At 47.5% G+C, this 21,266-nt stretch overlaps 1 protein-coding gene and 1 long non-coding RNA gene across 3 annotated transcripts in view; one reads left to right on the top strand and one right to left on the bottom strand.

Moving 5' to 3' along the window:
* ST3GAL2 (ST3 beta-galactoside alpha-2,3-sialyltransferase 2) overlaps positions 1 to 21,266 on the bottom strand; it is a 48,286-nt gene that overhangs the window by 13,475 nt on the left and 13,545 nt on the right. For both annotated transcript variants that reach the window (XM_053906663.1, XM_019455314.2), the window contains one exon: positions 1,513 to 2,909. In XM_053906663.1, the coding sequence (XP_053762638.1) occupies positions 1,513 to 1,851 (339 nt within the window). In that variant the 5' untranslated portion in view covers positions 1,852 to 2,909. The remainder of the gene's footprint in view (positions 1 to 1,512; positions 2,910 to 21,266) is intronic.
* Positions 2,954 to 7,027, top strand: LOC128778180 (uncharacterized). Its single transcript, XR_008423561.1, has 3 exons — positions 2,954 to 3,334; positions 4,557 to 4,794; positions 5,141 to 7,027. It is a non-coding gene; the product is annotated as an uncharacterized LOC128778180 (long non-coding RNA).

The raw sequence follows: 21,266 nt of genomic DNA, 5'->3' as shown, positions 1-21,266 counted from the left end.
CTGAACCATAATATGGGGAGTGTGGCTGAGCAGGAGCTGCTCAGGGGACAGAATAAATGAAGGGAATGGAGTAGGCCTGCTTCTCTGCCTCTTCTCTTAGCACAGGAGCACAGGAAAGGCTCTTGAGAACAAGAATACGAACTGAGTGTGGACAGGAAGCTAAGCTTGAGATAAGAATTTCTAAGTTCACAGCAAAAGGGAGTGACTTTGGGGAGCCCGAAAGAAATGGCTTCTGTGTCTTGGCTGAAGAACATGCTTGGTGCTTAAACAGCCCCGAGTTCCATCCCTAAGGGAAGGAAACCTGGCCTACCCATGGGTCTACTTCTGCCCAGGATCCTGCTCTGGTCCTAGGTGGCCACCACCTCAGGCAAGCTCTATGCACTATCTGAACCTTGATTTTCCTCACAAAATGAGGGCTGTGACTATGATTAACAGGCGGAACCCTTCGAGTGCTCCAGGCTGCCACAGGAATGGCCCCTGGGGCTCCTGGTGATCCTTGCTCTGTAGACCTCCCCATTCTTAGGGACTTGGACAGTCTGAGCCAGGAAGCAGGATCTGTGAGTTGTTCTGATAAGCCTGATCACAGGAGCTCCTCCTCACTGTCTCCCTGAATGTGAGAAAGAGTGGGGAGTCGTCATCTTCCCCATTTTCCAGCTGGGGAAACCAGGAGCTGACTCCCCAGTCCCCCAGCGGGGAATGAAGGTGGCCTGAGGGCCCTTGGGCTAAGCACTGACACTGCTCCACCTGACACAGTATGGCAATCAGATGGCCCAGGAAGAGCCTAGGGAGTGACATTCCAGAGATGACAAGGATGAGGTAAAGGGAGTTAAAAGGAGCAGAAAGGTGACAGGATCCAGAAAAGCAGGGAGCCTCGGGCATACCTGTCCTCTCATCCCCTGCCCCTCACCTCCCTTATCTCCCAAAGAAACTGACAATGTTTTCTTATCCTGGCCCAGAAGAAAGCCTCTTCCAGCAATTGTAGAAAACTAAGTGAGTGGCCCTCACGGTGTTTAAAATTCTTGTGAGCCAACATTTACAAATTAGGATATTTAGCAAAAAACTGTGGACTTCCAAGTTCTCTTAAGGGGTCAGAAGATCCAGCAGTGATGGGTCACATCCCTGCACAGCACAAGTTTGCTACAGCTGAGAGGGGTTGCCTCCTTTATAAAGGGCAGACATTCTCCCCGCCATGGTGCTTACCTCTCAGCATCTTCCTCCTTGGGGCCTGTATCTCCTGTGTTACCTCCCTGGCCTAGTAGGCATTTCTGGTGTCTGCTCAGCCCCTACAGGCACTAAAAAGTGGTTCTCTCTCCTTCCAGGCCAAAGCTCACTCTGCCTTTCAGAATCTGTGACCCTACCAGATGGCTCTGGTCAAATGGACCGAATACTTTGTCAAGGCTCTGGGGGCCAGAAGGCAGAATGCCCAAATCCAAGAGGGGCTTGAAGAGTGACTCCCAAACCGGGGGACCGAGGGGGCAGCAAAGGGGAGGCAGGAGGGGCTGTAGCTCTCACCATCCACCACCTCTGGACATCTGGAGACAGATCCATATTCTCTCGGGTCCACACAGGGGAAATGTTGCTGTTGAAGTGGCTATCGAACCAGTCAGAGGCTCCAGTGTCACCCATGCAGCGGCGGCAGGCACAGCTCTTGCCGGGGAGCCCCTCCTTGCTGAGGCGCTGCAGGCCAGCATAGCCAGGCACCAGCTTCACCCGGTGGGTCCCACCCAGGGTCCCCGAGTCCAGGTAGGGCAAGGTGGCCATGCTGTGGTGGGAGTAGGTGAAGAGCAGTGACATGATGAACACCAGCAGGAAGGCCACAGAGAGGAACCACACCCGCAGGGAGCACTTCATGGTTTGGCGCCCTGGGGGGCCAGACCACCAACCTGGTGGGCAGTGGGGTGTCACCGTGGCCACTCCTTTCCCAGCCCACTGATGGGCCAGCCACAGCGTAGCCTGCCTCTTCTGGCACCACGTGCAAAGGGCATAGGGGCACGTGCTGAGGAGGGGACAGAGGCAGGGGTCCCTCACCACACCCTCCCTCTAGGCAAGGAGAAAGCACGTAGGCAGGAGTGGCTCCCCTGTCCCTGGGCCACTCGGGCCCCTGCTTATGGCTTCATCAGGTCTCTCTGTCACTAGCTGGGCCACAGAGGCTCTGATTCTCCCACTGCCCTGGTGAGGGGCAGGTCAGTCCATCCCAGCCCTCTAGTCCCTTGGGGTTGCTGGCTGCCAGCTCCGGGGGCCCCCCTCTTTGGTGGCTCGAAACGGTCCAGTCTGGAGCATTCGGAGTCCTTGTGGTTCATGAGCAGACACAGAGGCGGCCCCTCGTCCCCTGCAGTGGGGAAGCCTTTGAACCTCAATCACAGCAGAGAGCACATGAGCTTCAAGTGGTCTGGATTCCATCCAAGAGTTGTCCCCGCCTCAACTGGCCCTCCTGGGCCAAACCCTTCACCAGGGGAGGGAACGATGCCCCAGTCTTGAGAGAAGAAACCCAGGAAGCTCTGTGGGTGTCAGAAAACTCTCCTGCAGAGACCAAAATCCTCCTTGCATTAGGTTCTGCCCTTCCGCTTTCCATTCAAGGCGCTGCTCCCTTCTCCCAATGGTCACAGCCCCAACTGTGGTCGAAGAGGGGCTCACGGAGCTCCTGCTCCTGCTGAGAGGTCCTCCAGGGCCTGGGGACAGCTGCTGCTCAGTGGGGATCTGCTGTGAATGCCGTCTGGGTCAGCTGAGCGTGTGCCGAACTCCCTGCCAGGGCCCAGGCCTCCTTGGTGCTGCTGGCCCAGCCTCACAGGCTGCTCTGCCCATCCCCACTCCCCTGAGGCCTGCTGTCCTGCTGTTAGCTCTAGCTAGCAGTAATCCCCTGGCAGGTTCCCCCTCGCTCTCGTCAGGCGCCAAGCTGCCGCAGCATGACCCTGAAATTGCAGAGAGGAAAAGTAATGTGCAGATAAATTGCACTCGCACACGCACGCGTGCATGCACACACACACACACTCACTCTCTCTCTCTCTCTTTCCCGGCCCCACCCTCAAGTCCCAGAGGGGACAAGTTAGCAGGAGAGGAGACGCCCACTTAACCAAAGGGTGAACAAAAGAAAGGGCTCTCTCCTCTCACCACCCACAGATAGCTCTCAAGGGCTGCAGAGGAAGAGATTAGCCTACTCTCCTCACTTATTAGCCAGAAAGTAAACAAGGACATAAAGTGATTTCCCTGGAGTCCATGGCGAGTCACTGGAAGAACCAGGTTCAGAAAGTTCCTAGTCCAGCTGTGTGAGGTTAATTCCAGGTGAAACTGAAGAGAAAATGGCCCAGAGAAAAGATCACAGGAGACTTGCCTGCAGGTATGGCTCCCCACCCTGGTGCTCTCTACCGTCTGAGGAGTTGTGAGAAACCCTTCTGGGCAAGAGAGGGGTCCATGGGGGAGGGCTGGGCCTCTGCCCTGGGATTTGCCCTCTCCTCTCCCCGGTGTGGGCTCTAGATGAAGCATTCCTGGGTTAGCTCAGTGAACTATTAACAATCCTTCCAGCTCTGGTGTCAGGATGCAGGGGTGTTGGGCTCAGAGCCCCAACCACACAGTCATCTAGACAGTTACCTTCATCTGTATGTTTGGATGAAGTGAATGCCAGGGTCCCTGGGGACATGGGCAATCTGAGGCCTTAGGCTGCCCTGGTGGGCAATAGCAGGAAGAAGAGGCTAGCAGTTTAGGGAGGGGCCCTAAGGAAAGGAATTTGGATCCATGCCATGTGCAAGGGAGGCTAGGCAAAAGTCAGGGACAAGTTTGAGAGTGGAGGCCCTGGGCCCTGGCTCCATGCCATAGGGATCACTTAAATCTGGCTGCCTGCCTGTCCCCACCAGCTCTTCTCCAAATCCAGTTAGCCCCAGTTCTGACCTGGCCCCTGGGCACCACAGCCCTTTGCTGAAAGCTCCAGCTCCAGCCAGCCCTTCCAGGGTCCTCTGGCTGCTGCCAGCAGCTTCAGAGAAGGCCTCTCAGACTGTGTTCAAGGACCTTAGCTGCCCTCTCCACTCATGGCAGCTCAAATTTCTGGAGCCGAGCCAAACCACAAAGCCATCGGGGAATGGAACTAGCACATTCCAATAAGGAAGACACCGTTCTGGGTGAGGAAACAGTGATCACAGAAGTAAAGGAATTTGCCTAAGGTCACACTCTTGTGAGTGGAGGTGATATCTGTGTCCAGGTCTATCTGATTCCAAAGCCTGTGACTGGCCAGGGCACAGAAAGAGGCCTGTGACTTCTTCCAACTACCAAGGGGTTCCGGGACGAGTGACAAGCAGACACAGAGGTGGTTTCTAGGGCCTAAAGCAAAGCTTCCCCAACATGTCTCACCCAGGGTGACTGGCTCTAATTCCCAGGGGGCCCAACAGCACGGGTTCCAAGGTGCTTTGCTTCTGATGTTTTTTTACTGCACCTGTTTGGAAGGCGAGATTCCAGGCATAGCCTTTGGCTGATTGTCTGTAAATAGGAAGCCAGGTCATTGTCTCTTTCAATTCCCTCTTTGCCCCTTTCTATGCCCAACATCTGAAGAAAAGCATTTGGTTTTACAGGGTCCTGCTCCTAACATCCTGTGACCCAGCGAGAGCCAACCACAAAGCAAGTGGCTAAGGGAGGCGGTGACTTTCCAAGAAGCCTCTCCAGGGAGACCTGGTTTCTGGTGGGCAGCCCATGGTGGCCATTGAAGGTCGGGGCTGGGCAGAAGTTGGCACAGGAGGCTCCAAAGGAAATGTCTCCCCTATTGGAGAAGTAACTCCTTGGGATTCCAGCTCAACAAAGGGGGCATCTGAGGTAACCAGCTACCTTGTGGGGGAGAAGAAAAGTCCTGGTTTCATCAATGTGTTGGGGAAAGGCAGAGAAGTGGGGTAACCAGCAAAAGCCCTTGCTTTGCAAACCCCATGGCCAGGCTGTTCCTGGGAGCTTGAGCAGCTCAACATGTGTCGAGGGCAGAGACACAGGGAGGAATTGTTGCTACCTGGAACTAAGAAACATCAGAGGCCCCTCAACATGCACCCCAAGCCCCAGAAGTCACCCAGTGCTGACCCTTGAGAAGTACTTTCATGCATCTTGTTTCCTCCAGTGGACTCCGCGTGCCCTTCAGGTGCTCATTGCCTAATTCTGATTTCTTCCCTCACAGCTGCTCTGATCTTTCCCGTGAAGCCCAGGCACACACACATCAAGAGAACAAAGTTGGAGGGAAGGCACGTGCTCTGGTACCCAAAAGGGAAGTAGACCATTCTTCCGGACCCACCTGGCTGCTGGGGACTTGTTTGTTCATTCAGCAGATACTTAAAGGGCTAGTACTGGGCATGGGGACAATGCGGGACAGGACACACCCATCCTGTCCTCACAGAGCTTCTGGTCTAGTGGCAAATACAAAGGGAAATTACAGGGAGCCAGGAGAGAGAACAAAGAATGCAAAGAGAATGAGGAGGAAGCAAGACTGACCTGATAAACATAGAACAAATGGGTCCATGAAGCAGGCGGGGGTGGTGAGGGTGTCAGAGACGAAGGCACAGAAGGCTGAGGGTGACCACAGAGGGCTTTGAAGGGATTAGGATTTATTATGAATCTGATGGCAGGGTTTGTAAATCATGAGCTGATTTACATTTTAAAATGGGCTCTTGGAGGAATTAAAAAAAAATCTATTTCAGCACCCCCCTCTGGTAACCAGTTTATTCTCTATAGTTAAGAGTCTGTTTCTTGGTTTGTCTCTCGCTTTTTTTTCCATTTGCTCATTTGTTTTGTTTCTTAAATTCCACTTATGAGTGAGATCATATGGCATTTGTCTTTCTCTCACTGAATTATTTCACTTTTATCCATTCATCTATTGATGGACATGGGCTGCTTTCATAATTTGGCTATTGTAAATAATGCTGCAATAAACAAAGGGGTGCATGTATCCCTTTGAATCAGTGTTTTTGTATTTTTTGGGTAAATACCCAGTAGTGCAATTGCTGGATCATAGGGTAGTACTAGATATACATACACACACACACACACACACACACACACACACACACACACACGTATATATGTATATATGAATGTGTATTTATTTATTTACTCATTTATTTATTTATTTTAAGTAGGCTTCCTGTGCAGCACAGAGCCCAATGTAGAACTTGAACTCACGACCGACCTCAAGACCTGAGCTGAGATCAAGAGTGGAACCTTTAACTGGCTCAGCCACTCAGGCAACCCAGTTCTATTTTTAACTTTCTGAGGAACCTCTATACTGTTTTCCACAGTGGCTGCACCAGTTTACATTCCTACCAACAGTACATGAGTGTTCCTTTTTCTCCACATCCTTGCCAACACTTGTTTCTTGTGTTGTTGACTTTAGCCATTCTGACAGGTGTGAGGTGATATCTCATTGTAGTTTTGATTTGTACTTTCCTGATGATAAGTGATGTTGAGCAGCTTTTCATGTGTCTGCTGACCATCTGTATGTGTTCTTTGGAGAAATGTCTGTTATGTATTCTGCCAACTAAAAAAAAAATTTTTTAATGTTTACTTATTTTTGAGAGACAGAGAGAGACAGAGCACATGCAGGGGAGGGGCAGAGATAGGGAGACACAGAAGCTGAAGCAGGTTCCAGGCTCTGAGCTGTCAGCACAGAGCCTGATGTAGGGCCCAAACCCACCAATTGTGAGATCATGACCTGAGTTGAAGTCGGAAGCTTAACCAACTGAGCCACCTAGGTGCCCCTGACCATTTTTTAATTGGATTATCTGTTTTTTGGGTGTTGATTTGTATAATAAGTTCTTTATATATTTTGGATACTAACCCTTTTAGTTTTGTTGATTGCTTCCTTCATTGGGCAGCTTTTTATTTTGATGTAGTCCCAATAATTTATTTTTGCTTTTATTTCTCTTGCCTCAGGAGACATATCTAGAAAAATGTTGCTATGGCCAATGTCACAGACATTATTGCTTGCACTGTCTTCCAGGATTTTTGTGGGGAAATTAAAAAAAAAAACTAACAGTACCAAGAATTGGCAGAGGATGTGGAGTATTAAGAACACTCACACATCACTATTAGGACAATAAGTTGGTACAATGCTTTGGAAGATAATGTGGTACTACCTAATAAAGACAGACATAAGAATATCCCAGTGGTGTTTTGTGTTTTTTAAAAGAGAAATTAAAAACCATCTTTCTCACAAAAAAACATGGTGTGGGAACAGAATGCAAGAGTAGAAATTTTCCTCAGTTGTCCTGGGCTAATTTATTTTATGACTTCCTTTGTGTGAGTATCTTCAGAGATAAATCTTCCTGAGGTATGGGTGGGAATGAATGCTTTCTCATTGAAAGGCTAAATATTTAGAATCACTGAATAACAAATCCAGGGAATTTAGCCTGCTTGTCATTTTAAGCAGATTTAAAGCTTAAGGTGAAGCCTGACAACAGGTTAAATATACTGTTTCATTCCCCCCCCCTCCCAAATCTCACTCCCACTTGGGACAATCTATTTTTTCCACTGGGGTTTAATTCATATCCAATAAAATGCAGTGGTCTTTCAATGTAAAGCTTGATGAATTTTTACCTATGTGCACATCTGTGTAGCCACCCATTAGAAAACAGAGAGCAATTTCTATCACCCCAGAAAGCTCCCTTGTGCTCCTTTCCCATCAATATCCTGCAGTCCACCACTTTTCTGATTTCTGTCACCATATGTTACATTTAATTGCTCTTGAAATTCATAGAAACACCTATTATGTGTTCTTGTATGTCTGGCTTCGTTTGCTCAGTGGAGTGTTCTGGAGGTTCGTCCATACTGTACGTATCTGTAGTCTGTTCTTTTCCATGTTTGGAAATCTGAGTTGCTTCCAATTTTGGGTTGTTATGAATACAGCTGCCCTGAACTTCTTGTATACGTCTTTTTGTAGACACTTACTCTTATTTCTCTTGGGTAAATACCTGGGAGTGGAATTACTGGGTCATAGGGAAGGTGTATGCTAAACTTTACTAGAAATTATCAAACAGTGTTTCAAAGTGGCTGTAGCATTTTACATTTCCACCAGTGGTATATGAGAGTCCCATTTGTTCCATGTTCTTGAAATTTTCTATCTTTAAAATTTTAGGCCTCCTGGCAGGTGTGTAATCAACTCTAGTATTTCTACTACCAGGTACATATGGACATGTGCACCAAAAGACATACAAGGATGTTGAAGACACCACTTGGTAATAACCGAAAAATGCAAACAACCCAAATGTCCCTCAGAATAAAAAGGGTAATTTGTGGTACATTCATGTCATATAGAAAAAATGATTGAACTCTAGTTTCAGACATCAATAGAGACGAATATGACCAAAAAATGACTATGTTGAGCAAGAAAAGTAAGTCATGGATGAATGCCAGTAGTCGGAGTTCATAAAAAGTTCAAAAGTATGCAAAGCTAAGCATATGCCTCTCTCTATGTATAGAAGATAAAACAATAGAGAAAATCAAAGAAATAATGTAAAATTCGGGAAATTCCTCTGAAGGGACAGGAAGGTAGGTAAGATCAAGGAGGGGCTTACAGAGGCTTCAGAAGTATTGGGTAATGTATTACTCCTTAACTTAGGTGGTGGAAACAGTCTTTTTTATTTTCATTCTTTTTTTAAAATTTATTTTGAGAGAGACAGCAAGAGAGAAAGTGCACACGAGTGAGCAAGCAGCGGAGGAACAGAGAGGGAGAGAGAGAATCCCAATCAACCTCCATGCTCAGTGCAGAGCCTGATGTGGGGCTCGATCTCATGAACCATGAGATCATGACCTGAGCTGAAATTACGAGTCAGATGCTTAACTGACTGAGCCATCCAGGTGCTCCTATTTTCATTCTTTTTTTTTTTTTTTTAATTTTTTTAACGTTTATTTATTTTTGAGAGAGAGTGATACAGAGCATGAGCGGGGGAGGACCAGAGAGTGGGAGACACAGAATCAGAAGCAAGCTCCAGGCTCTGGGCTGTCAGCACAGAGCCTGACCCGCGCGGGGTTCAAACCATCAACTGTGAGAACATGACCTGAGCTGAAGTCAGACACCCCTATCTTCATTCTTTAAAGACAGAGAGAGAGAGAGAGAGAGAGAGAGAGAGAGCATGTGTGTATACACATGATATGAAATTTCCAGAATAGGCAAATCCATAAAGCAGTAGTTGCCTAGGGGGAGTTGGGGAGTGACTGCTAATGGGTATGGGGTTGCCTTCTAGGTGATGAAATGTTCTAAAATTGTTTGTGGTGATGGATGCATAACCATGTAAGTAGACTAAAACCCACTGAATTGTACCCTCAAAATGAGTGAACTGTATGGTATGTGAATTATAACTCAATAAAGGTGTTGCCAGAAAAAAAAAAAAGAAATTAAGAATGGAATGAAGTGGAATGGGGGTTAAGTTGAGAGATACTGCAGAATATTTGTATGCTGGTAGAGGAAAAAGTTAATGCTGCAGGAAAAAGAATACAGTGGAGAAGCCAAATCCTTGATAGTAAGAAGGGGTGGGAGCTGGACCTACACGGAGAGGGTCTGCCTAAGAAAGAGGAAGCAAAGCAGAGTCAGGGCACAGACACAGGGAGGGATTCGGCAGTAGGAAAATGAGGGTCTCTTCATTGTTGGGGTTGGAGATTTACAGAGACCAGATGTGAAACAGGCTTCTAAGAGAGAAGGGAAGTCACATGAGAAATTTAGTAGGTGGCAGAGCAATGCTGCCTGGTTTGCGGTCACAAATTAGCATATTTGGTAAGACTGCTGAACAATAAATGTCCCCTAAATGGCTGACCGAGCTTAGGATGCTGAGAATGAATTGAGGAACTGGTGACCGGAATCCAGAACATCAGGGGCAGCATGGGCCTTGAAGAATGGATGGTCTCCCTCCCCTACACCTTCTATCAATCAAGGGATGCACGCTTGAGCAACCAATACAAGCTAAAGGGGGCCTTTAGTTTACAGGTAGAGGAGAGGAAAAGGAGGTGTATGGGATTGAGCAGCAAAGGCTGCTCCAAAAGGAGAACAGAGAGGATTGGCTTTTGGAGGCTAGGGTGGTTTTAGAACTTCTCCTCTGGTCAGTTCCCAGAAGACAAGCCATCGAATTAACCTAATGAAGCACAGGATAGCACAGCCTCAGACCAGCGCAGCTGAACACAATCTTCTTGGCAGGCAGAGAAAAGAAATGTCAAAATAAGGCTTGGAGGATGGGGGGGGGGGGGGGGGGGGCTTGAATCTGGAAGGAATGGGGAGAAGGAAAAAAAACCCAGCAAGACGCTGACAAAGTACCCTCTTTCCACCCACTGTCACACAGCCTGAGGACGTGTTCCAGAGTCTTAATATGAAGGCATCAAACCACAGATTACTCACACTGCATGATGCTATATGAGTTTCTGAGCATTTGGGGGCATAGCCTCTCATTTAGTATTCACAGAAGTCTCAAGACTAACTGAACGAGGTCATCCAGACAGTAAGTGACGGAGTTTTAATGCCAACCAGGCCTGATGGCTCCAAGGCCAGTGCTCCTGTCACAAGCACCCACTGGCTACCAGAGAGGCTCTTCCCACTAACTGGGGTACAACAATTGAAAGGTTCCCCGTGCCCCAGATCCCGGCCAACCTAGCAACCCAGCAAACTCCCTGCCTCCCTGCCTACCCTGGCAGAAGGTGCCTGGGGCAAAGGGGGGCGGGGGCAGTCATTGTTTTGAGGAAGAGACCTGATAGTCTCAAACCCAGTGAGGCATGCCCTTGAAGTGCCTGAGAACTGGTGGCTTCACCTTCGCGTGTTCAGCTAAGTGAAGCCATCTCATTGCAATATCCTAGCACCAGCCTCTGGCACAGGCCCATCACAGTTATCCTAGTGACTCAGGCCCTCCTTGCACCCCAGTTATATACCCTCGGGCAGCCTCTGTCTCTTGAGCGCCTCCCTTCCTTGACTTGACATCCAGTCGGGCTCAGCTCTGCTGGTGCTGGTGCTGCTGCTGCTGCTGGTGCTGCTGCTGCTGCTGCTCAGAGTTAGCAGTCAGGAAACCAGAGCTCATGAGCGAACAAATTTCCTCAAATCCACAGCCATCACTCTCGCTAACTTTAAATTAGGTCCTAAAAAATAAACCACCAGTCTTCACTATGAGAGGACCAATGTTGCCCCTTAAGAGGCAGGCTCTTGGGGGAGGACTGCTGGGCTCTGAGGTGTGGGAGTGGGTGGGGCAGAGGGAGCACCACGATGTGCTCCACTCTGGCCCAGCTCTGCTCCACACTCATGGGGTCCCAGCGTGGTTTGTTTTCATCAGGGAAAGGTCCAGGAATTCACTATACATATCCATACTAGGGAAGAAAGAAAAGTCTAGAAAAACAACATTATCTCAAGAGCTGAGCAGACAAGGCCAGACATAAACAGTTGGGAAGAGAGGAAAAGATGAGGCAAGGAACAGAAAGTCATTTAAAGAACAGAACCACCTGGTGACAAAGGCTAAAAGCCTTTCCTGATAAGGCCCTGAGTCTCACTGATAGGCGTCTCCAAGCTCCAGACCACTTATTGCTTTTTTTTTTTTCCACTTATTGCTTTTTACCCAATATGATAGAGTTTTTTTTTTTTTTTTGGAAACATGAATGTAATCCATTATATTTATGTATTTGGACTTCTGTTATTACCTTACTTTGTGTTTTCTCTTTACGATTTCTTTAGTTCTTTTTTCTTTTCCTGACTTCTGTTGGATTGGCATGCTTTGTTCTCCCTGATACCCCCATTCTTTTTCCTCCTGTCTTAAAAATTATATTTCTCTTTTTTTAGTGGTTAAATTGTTAGCATATATACATTTTTTAAAAAATGAAGTCTGCAAGTTTTTAGCCACGCTATCCCCTTGAACAAGGCAACAACTTGGTGTGATTTAACAATGAAATTCCCTACTTCATTATACCTTATTCTTCCCTGACAATGTGGTCAACAATTTTAACTTTTTTTTTTAATTAAAAAACAAATTAGACACTGGATTTTTGTGTGTTTCGTCATCTGTGGCAGGCACTGCTGGTTGCCTACCAGCAGCTACTCCCCTTTTTTCTTGCCAACAGAGTCCTGATTTTGTTCAGGCAACAAAGGAGCCAGTCCCAGGAGATGAGGCAAGCCTAGTCAAGGCCAAGCACAGTAAGTCTGTTCCCTTTTATCTGGAATTGGTCTAAGGATGGATCAGCCCGGGCCAATGAGACATAAGGAGATGTCTGCAGGGGCTTTCTTGGAAAGGTTCTCTTTCCTAACAAAGAGGCACATTCAAAACTTCCTCTTAGCTAGCATCTCCTTGCCTTCCTGCTTGGGATGCTACAGGGTAATGACACAATGCATGGAGCTGCAGCAGCCATCTCAAAACCATGAGGAGAGAGATCTTTCACCCTGAGGATGGCAGAGCAGAAAAATGGAATGATCTAGGGTCCTTCATGTCAATACTGGACTACTGCCCCAACCCTGGAATTTCCTATCTCCATATTTCTCATCATAAGCAAATTAAGTATTTTTTTAGAGTTTAAGTCACTGTGGGTTATTCTTTTACTTGTAGCAGAAAGCATCATGATATACTGTCCTATAGTTAAATTTATCAACATTATGTGTCAATTTCTGTGCCCCATGATGGTGCTAACAACCTGCTCCTTTTCCCAGGTTTACTTTTCTTCTTGATGAAGTATACCTTTAGTAGATCTTTTAGCAAAGGCCTGTAGGTGATAAAACTGCCTTAGCATGTTCAGAAATACCTTTAATTTTACCTCGTTCTTGAATGATAGTGGGGTGGAGAGTTGTAGCTTCCCTAAGATACCCCTCTATCATCTTCTGGTGTCTAAGTTGATGTGGTGTACATTAGCCTAATTGTCATTCCTTTGAATTCTTGTTTGCTCAGGTAGTTTTTAACATTTTCTCTTTATTTTTGCCTGCTGTTTCACTATATTATGCCTAGATATCTATTTATTGTTTGGTACTCATGCTGTCTCTTCAGTCCTGGAATTTTCAGCCATTTTCTCTTCAAATATTAATTCCTTGCCGTTTTCTTGACCCATATCTGGAATTCCTATTAGGTACATGCCAAGCCTGTCAATCTGTCCTCCACATCTACGTTGTGTTCTAGATGGAGTCCTCGATATTATCTTCCAATTCATGAATTCTGTGTCCAGGCTAGAGTTCTATCTATTGTTTCAAATTCAAATGACACTATTTTTCACTGCTAGAATTTTTAGTACTTTTCATACTGACATCTTCCTGTTTCTTTTTCCTTTTGTAGCTTCCTTTATTTTAATGGATTTAACGTTTCCTTATCTCTTTGAGGGTCTCTTTTTTTTTAAGTTTATTTATTTATTTATTTGGAGAGAGAGAGAGAGAGAGAGAGAGAGAGAGGGAGAAAGAGAGAGAGAGAGAGAGAGAGAGGAAGGGAGGGAGGGAGATAGAATGTGAGCAGGGGAGGGACAGAGAGGGGTGGGGAGAGAGAATCCTAAACAGGCTCCACACTGTCAGCACAGAGCCCAATGCAGCGCTCGATCTCACAGACTGTGAGATCATGACCTAAGCTGAAATCAAGAGTTCGCAATTGGGGGTGCCTGGATGGCTCAGTCGGTTAAGCATCCGACTTTGGCTCAGGTCATGATCTCAAGGTTTGAGCCCCACATTGGGCTCTGTGCTGATAGTTCAGAGCCTGGAGCCTGCTTTGGATTCTATATCTCCCTCTCTCTGTGCCCCACCTCTGCTTGCGCTCTGTCTCTCAAAAATGAATAAATGTTTAAAAAAATGTTTCTTAAAAAAGAGTCCACACTTAACCCACTGAGCCACCCAGGCGCCTCTAAAGACATTCTCTAATTACTCTGTTATTTTCATTTCTTCTGAGGTAAATTTTTTTTTATTTGTATTGGTTCCTTTTTTCTCATTAGTTGCCCCATATGTTTCTAAACTTTAGTGTATAAATTCATCTTATCTGTTATACTTTACTTTTGCCTCCCTGTCTAGAGGTTTTCACCTTTGTCTCCCCAGGTCCTCTGGCTCTAGGATCAACTCTTATGGCACTCACTCAGCTTAGGTCCAGGATGTGAGGTTCTTTCTCCCTAGGCAAGCATCTTTATAAGTCGTAGCCCCAGAGCAGGGTTGGAAACTTTTTTTTACCTACTTTTCCAGCCCCTGAGTTCAAGCAGTGTACAAACTCTAATTCTATGCTTCATGTGGAGAACTTTATAGCTCTGTTACCCCAGATTTCCAGCTGCTCCTGCCTGCTTCCAGACTCAAAGACCAGCAGGTCTACAGCTTCAGCCCTGGTCTCCTCTTTGTGTTCCTGCCCCATTTCTCATTACAGGGATGTTTGTGGTTTTGTGTGGGGGGAAGGAGGGGGAGTGTATGACTATGTTTTTAGAATTTTATCTTTTTGTATATTACTGCTATGTGTTTAGATATAAATTTATAGTGCCATCTTGACTTGGATGAGTTGGATTAAACCATCTGTACCAAGTAACTGAGGATCCCTGCCAATACCAGTCTCCTGGGAAGGCATATCAAACCATCTCTAACAAGATTCACAGAACTCCAGCCAGAACTCTGAAGGAAGCAGACTGAGAGAGCCTGAGGTAAGCTGATCAAGAGTCCCGATTAAAACTGTTCTCCCATCCCTGCCCCATTTTCAGTACAGTCCACCCTGAGGGTAGGGATGGGGTGTGCAGACATGCAAACAGGATTTTTCAGATGTGGTCTGACTAGGCCTTCACAGGAGAAGGCCACCCAAGCCATCAGCCCCTCTTCCATACCACGTGACTTTCACCGTCTTTTATCTGGCCAGAGAAAAATGCACATTGGCCACAAGGACACCATTGATGAAAGGCCCATCTGACTCTTTTGAGTCCCCAGCCTGCCTACAGTAGGCCCAGGTTTTTGTTTCAATTATATCAGGAGAGTAGTGGATTGGGGCACCTGGCTGGCTCAGTCAAAAGAGCAGGCGACTCTTGGGATGCCTGGGTGGCTCAGTAGGTTGAGCCTCCAACTCCTGATTTCGGCTCAGGTCATGATCTGTTTGTGGGATCAAGCCCTGTGTTGGGCTCCGTGCTGACAGCATGGAGCCTGCTTTGGATTCTCTCTCTCCCTCTCTCTCTATGCCTCTCCCCTACTCTTGTGCACTCCCTCTCTCGAAATAAATAGACTTAAAAAAAAAAGACAGAAGAAACTCTAATATATAAAAAAAAGAAAGGGGAGCCTGGGTGGCTCAGTCGGTTGAGTGGCCGACTTCAGCTCAGGTCATGATCTCACGGTTTGTGGGTTCAAGTCCCACGTCGGGCTCTGTGTTGACAGCTCAGAGCCTGGAGCCTGCCTTGGATTCTGTGTCTCCCTCTCTCTCTGCCCCTCCCCAATCCCCACCCCCACCCCCACTTTCTCTCTCTTAAATAAAGAAAAAAGAAAAAAAGAAAAAAAACAGGTGACTCTTGATCTTGGGGTCATGAGTTCAAGCCCCATGTTGGATGTAGAGATTACTTAAATAAACAACAAAATAATAAACTAAATAAATAAGTGCATAAACAAACTTAAGAAGAAGAAGAAGAAGAAGAAGAAGAAGAAGAAGAAGAGCAGCAGCAGTGGATTCAGGAGCCAAATTCTAGTCCAGGCTGTCACCAGGCAGCAAGCCACTTTTTTCCTTTCAGGCCCAGATTCTTTTTTTTTTTTTTTTTAATATGAAATTTATTGTCAAATTGGTTTCCATACAACACCCAATGCTCATCCCAACAGGTGCCCTCCTCAATGCCCATCACCCACTCTTCCCTCCCTCCCACCCCCCATCAACCCTCAGTTTATTCTCAGTTTTTAAGAGTCTCTTATGTTTTGGCTCTCTCCCTCTCTAACCTTTTTTTTTTCCTTCCCCTCCCCCATGGTCTTCCGTTAAGTTTCTCAGGGTCCACATAAGAGTGAAAACATATTGTATCTGTCTTTCTCTGTATGACTTATTTCACTTAGCATAACACGCTCCAGTTCCATCCACGTTGCTACAAAAGGCCATATTTCATTCTTTCTCATTGTCAGGCCAAGATTCTCGAACAATCCGATGAAAGCAATCCTCCTTCCACCCTCTTCCTCTCTGAGATAGAGAGGATTGCTGTCCACCACTTAGTAGTGGTGAACACTCAGTAGTAGTCATCGCAATCTACTTTCTTGAATCAGACACTTGCTTGTCTCTTTCAGCTTGTAATGCATCCCAAAGGTTCTGCCCTCAGCCCTTTTTGCTTCTTTCCCCCACCCCCTTCCAAATCTGTTGCTGCCTTCTACTCTGAGTTTTAGACCTACATTCTCAACTGCCTCTTCAGCGTGTCCTTACGGCACTTCAGACTTAACAAACTCATCATCCTCCTGCGTTCAAAAACATATGAGATAGGGTGCCCATTAGGGCCAAGATCAGGCTCTTTAGCATAGCATTCAGAGATCCCTAAACCAGGCCACCCTCTTAAGCCTCATCTCTCCCTATACCCTACCCTCTAGGGGTTATGAACTAGTTTGGACCACAGACCAAATCTGGCCCATGTTTATTAAGATCGTATAAAGAGCCTAGAAAGACATGTACATGTCTATCTCCATCACTCAAAATACAAACTCTAGTTGTACAAAGACCATGCTTTTAATTTATCATTTCTGTATCACTGTAGGACCTAGCACTGGCCTACATCAAAAAAATACTTGTCTAGCTGAGTATCATCTCCATATACAACCCCAGGATTATAAGAATCAGAGGAAGTCATGGTAGTAAAGAAATGTTTTGAAACCATTTTATAAATCATTATATAAGTATGCAGATGGAAGTGATGATTATATTCTGCCCCCACTCTTCCAGTTCTAGAAGTGAAAAAGCTTTCTCCAACTTCTTGTGGACCACCAAGAAACATGTGGCCTTAGGTTCAAACTAGATTTAGCAAGTCAGAGGCAATGGAAAAGATGTATGTATAAACGGCCAAAGTCTTAAGTTTCTGTCAGCAGGGACATACCGGGACTGCTAAAATGGAACTCTCTTCAGTCATTCCCCTAGGCACTGCAGGCCACCAGCTGCAGTTCTCCCTAGCCAAGTCTCCAAAGATCTCCCATCTGTTTGCCCCAGCTCAAAGACCCTTTCCAGTGAAGCCTCCCAAAAGAAGAAAGCGCCTGGAAAAACTTGGACTCACATTCTGGCTTTGCTCACATTCTTGTCAGTTAATAGCTGACAAGAAATTAACCATTTAACTTTTCTGATCTGTGTCCTTATCTGTCAAATGGGAATCTCATCCATCTCTGTAAGGGTTTTTGTAAGGATGAAAGGAGTAAAGCTTCTAGCTCAGAGCCTGTGCTCCTGGGTTGGATATGTTTAGAGCCACAGTTCTGTCAGTCCCAGTTTGGGGCAACTCTTCTGGGCTGGAGCCCTATGATGCTGGGTGAGCATCAAGAGGATAACCCCCACTACAAAGCCCTGGCTCAGATTCCTCAGCACCCTACCCTGTCTCCAGCCTTCCCTGGGTCAGCACCACCAGCGTCTTGCTACAGAGCTTCCTTTCCCATAGGCACTGCCCCTTGTCCCCACAGTGTCAGGGAGCAGCTTCCAGGGAGGTGGGGTGGACATGTTGACCTGAGGTCTCATAGTCAGGTCTGCCCTGGCTGACCCTTACCCCAGACTGTGCGGAGAGGAGCGCTAGGTCTATCCTGTGGCAGAGCATGCAGGTCACGGGGCCTGTCACATCTTCCCCGGCTGCCGCTTCATTATACCATATGGAACACAAGGCCTGCCCTGAGCCGGTTCTAAACAGCTCCCTTAGGCCCAACCATACTTGTCTATGGGCTCTCTAGCCACAGTCAGCAGCAAGATTCTACCAAAGACACGGTTAAAGGAGTTTCTCCATAGGCCTGAAAAACCTCAGACATTAAGAGAGGCAGGAGACAGGCAGAAGACCCTGAAGGTAGGAGGTTAGAAAATAAATCAGTTTCTCTGGGGACTTTTGGAGGAAGCAGGAGTGGGATAAATGAATGGTAGCCCAGGGCAAGCCAGAGAGGAGTCTGGAAAGCTGGGAGCTTAGATCTTAGTGCCCAACTCTGCCTCCCTGGGACAATTAAATTTGACCATATCACCTCCCACGGAACAGGGGACTAGGGTGCCAATAATCCGGCTCTGATTTTCTTTAAAGATAACAAAGTGCCAGGTGGCTTGGCCATTCATCACTGCTTGTGGTTCAGATCACAGTCATACCATAGATGTATAATGAAGAGCCACAGAAAAGCTGTCAGGGCTTCCTTTTCCTTCTGCACTTGTCTGGATGTCTGGGGAATGCTTTGAGTCTCAAGAGAAAGGCAGAGGATGCATTCATTCAATAGATATTATTGCCACCAGGGAGTGGCCAACAACATGGAAAGGACCCCAGTCCCTCTCCCTCCTTGTATAGCTGCATCATTGCCCGTTAGCAAAACCCTTCATTCTATGGCCTTGTGGCTCTTGCTCTGTCAAAAAGCAGAGAAAGGAGTTCCTCTGTTTTGAGGGCTCCCTCAACCTCTCCAGCCTGCCTGCCACGCATGGCTCCTTGATTTTGCTCGCCAGGCTTACTCTAGGAGGGCTGCCCTGCCACGGGAATGCCATGAGGCAGCTGACCTCAGAGACTAGCATTCCAAGTCCCAACTGTAGGCCTCGCCCTCTAAAGAGGTGGGATCTGTTGACGTGTTTCCACAGTCCATCCCAGAGGCCATTGGAGGTGCATACCAGAGCAATATCCACCAGCCAGAGCACCCGTGGAGGACTGAGCTGAGGGCTCCAAGAAGGAAGAGATGAGTCAATCTTCAATTTAGAGCCGCCTTGGGGAAAAGGACCATGCTCTGCATCAAACTCACTCTTACCAAAGACAGCCTTCCTTGGGGCACCTGGGTGGCTCAGCTGGTTAGGCATCCAACTCTTGATTTTGTCTTAGGTCACGATCTCATGGTTCATGAGTTTGAGACCCGCATCCGGTTCCATGCTGACAATGAGGAGCCTACTTGGGATTCCTTCTCTCTCTCTGTTCCTCCACCCCTGTGTGCTGTCTCAAAATAAATAAATAAACTTAAAAAAAAAAAAAAAAGAAAAAGAAAAGGGAGCCTCCCTGCTCTTCTCAGAAACAGGTATTAATCCAATGCTCCTCAACACTGGCTCCCAGAAACATACACACTCCCTCTACACTGGGGTGCAGGGAGTGGGTCTAAGAGAAGGTTTAGGAGAGAGTCTCTTTGCACTCCATCCCTCTTCCCAGGGGGAGCGAAAGGGAAGAACGTGGTTTCTCCAGGTAACGTTCAACCCTCTCTTCCCCAACACCTGCACCCGTGTGGCAGGGAATCAGCCAGTTTGAAAACATGACTCAGCATACCCAGACAGCTTCCTGAAACAATAATCCTAGGCAGGAGCCAGCAGACTGAGAAGGAAGCTCCAGAGGCTGGGGACAAAGGGCAAATGCTCCTAAAGGAGCTATAATTCAGGAAAAATGGTGGAGAGGGGCAGGGCATTTCCCTCTCTAACTCCCAACCAGTGCTCTTTCTCCCAGCCCTTGGAGAGCAAAACCAGAATTCCTGACCACTTTCTGGCCACTTTTTCCCTCACTTTGGGGAAAGGAACAGGATTGGCATTCCTGCTTTCTGCCATAGCCCTTTCTTGCCCCTTTCCAAGCCTGGACCACGGCAAGGGGTTCTGCGTGGGGTCTCCCATCCCTCCACCTGCAAGAAGGTTCAGGCCACTACACCCCAGAAGGGGATGATGAAGAAGGGGCTGAGCGAGGGCAGATACAAGTCTTGCCAGTGCACACCCAGAGAAAGAAGAAGCTATTCTTCTAGAAGTTTCCAGACCACAGTCTCTGTGGTTCAAACTCCATCTAGGCCGTGGCCCAGGCTGAGTTGAAGGACTTCACTTAAAACTCTAGCATCTATCCCCACATCCTCTCTGGGATGGGAGGATAGGGGAGAGAATGCCAGAAAAGAGGTCATAACCCAACTGCCAGTACTGTAGACCTGCAAAAAAGAGGCCCAGGAAGCAGGGTGACTGACTGCTCCCCTGGCAAGAAAGTCTGCACAACAGGTATGTACTGTCATCACATGGGCACAACCCACCAGGGTTCCAGGCCCTTGGCAAACCAGAGGGAAGCCACCAGTTCTTACTGGGTGGCATTATGGGATGGGCTTGGCCTAATGCTCCAATGCAGAGAACACGCTATGACCCCAAGAATGCTGACAGAACTTCTGGGACAGGTGGGTCCGGAAGCAATGCTCTCTGAGAGTGCATCAGCACCTGTTCTAGGATTCTCCCCTCTTCCAGCTCAGGGGCTGGAAGCCAGGAGCAGAATGCCCACTCAGTGAGGGCTCACATCATGCTTGAAGGTACAGGTGAGAGCAAGGCTCTGTCATCTGCCCCAGGGATGTGCCACACCTCTTCCACTGGGCTGGTAGGAACTCTAGGTTTTCAGTCCCCGTGGCCCAGCCAAGCTACCCAGGTGGAATGTCTGCCAGAGCCTCTGGGGCCATGAAGGTGACAGCCTGGGCTGCAGGCGTGGAAGCCTACTTTGCACTGGGCAAATTTCTCTAAAGGGCTCCAACCTTAGCAAGGTAGGACAGCAGGCTGTAACTGATGACAACCTCCCTTTTTCTATCCATCCTGCCCCCACATTCCCTTGTGAGGTGGTGGTTCTTTTGATTTTTTGTGTCTCCATCTGAACATTTGGTATGAAATGGGAGCATCGTACATGCTGGCAGGCAGCAGTATGGAGTGTGGAGACCTGGCCCCTGGGCATCACTCATATGCCAGGCGGGACACAGAGGCAGTGCTGTAGGCTAGAAATGCAGCTTTATGACCAGGCCCACATCTACTTCCTGCATCAAGAATAGATGACTTCAGTGTTTTTTTGGTTCTTGTTTTTAAACCCAATCTATTCCTTAATCCACCCAAAAAACTCCCATTGACCAGGCCCACTTCTTATCAGTTTCTATTCTTGTAGCCCAGTGGGAGGAAGGAACCAGGCAGGGAGACTTGTACAGTTCCCGACAAGATCAGATGTTGGAGGACCGCCAGCCCTTCAATGGCAGCTGTAGGCTAAGCTGGGGCATAAGCAGTGTGTCAAGAGATGGGTCCTACTGCAAGCCTTACTTAAAATAAGACAGAACTCCTACAGGGTACAGTTATGTAGGTGCTAATCCCCTGGGACCTAAGGATGGAGCCAGCAAACCCTGGATAGAGAGGAGGGTGGGCCAGGCACTTGATCAGGAGGTAGTCTAGCTCTCTTGGAGGAGATCCATGGTAGTATGGGTCCTAAGGGCTGCCTTACACAGGAAGGCAGGT

The sequence above is a fragment of the Panthera pardus genome, unplaced genomic scaffold (assembly GCF_024362965.1).
Source record: "Panthera pardus isolate Hobbes unplaced genomic scaffold, ASM2436296v1 HiC_scaffold_19, whole genome shotgun sequence".
Classification (NCBI taxonomy): Eukaryota; Metazoa; Chordata; class Mammalia; order Carnivora; family Felidae; genus Panthera; species Panthera pardus.
The sequence above is the reverse complement of the archived record's forward strand: the minus strand, read 5'-3'. Positions and strand labels throughout refer to the sequence as shown.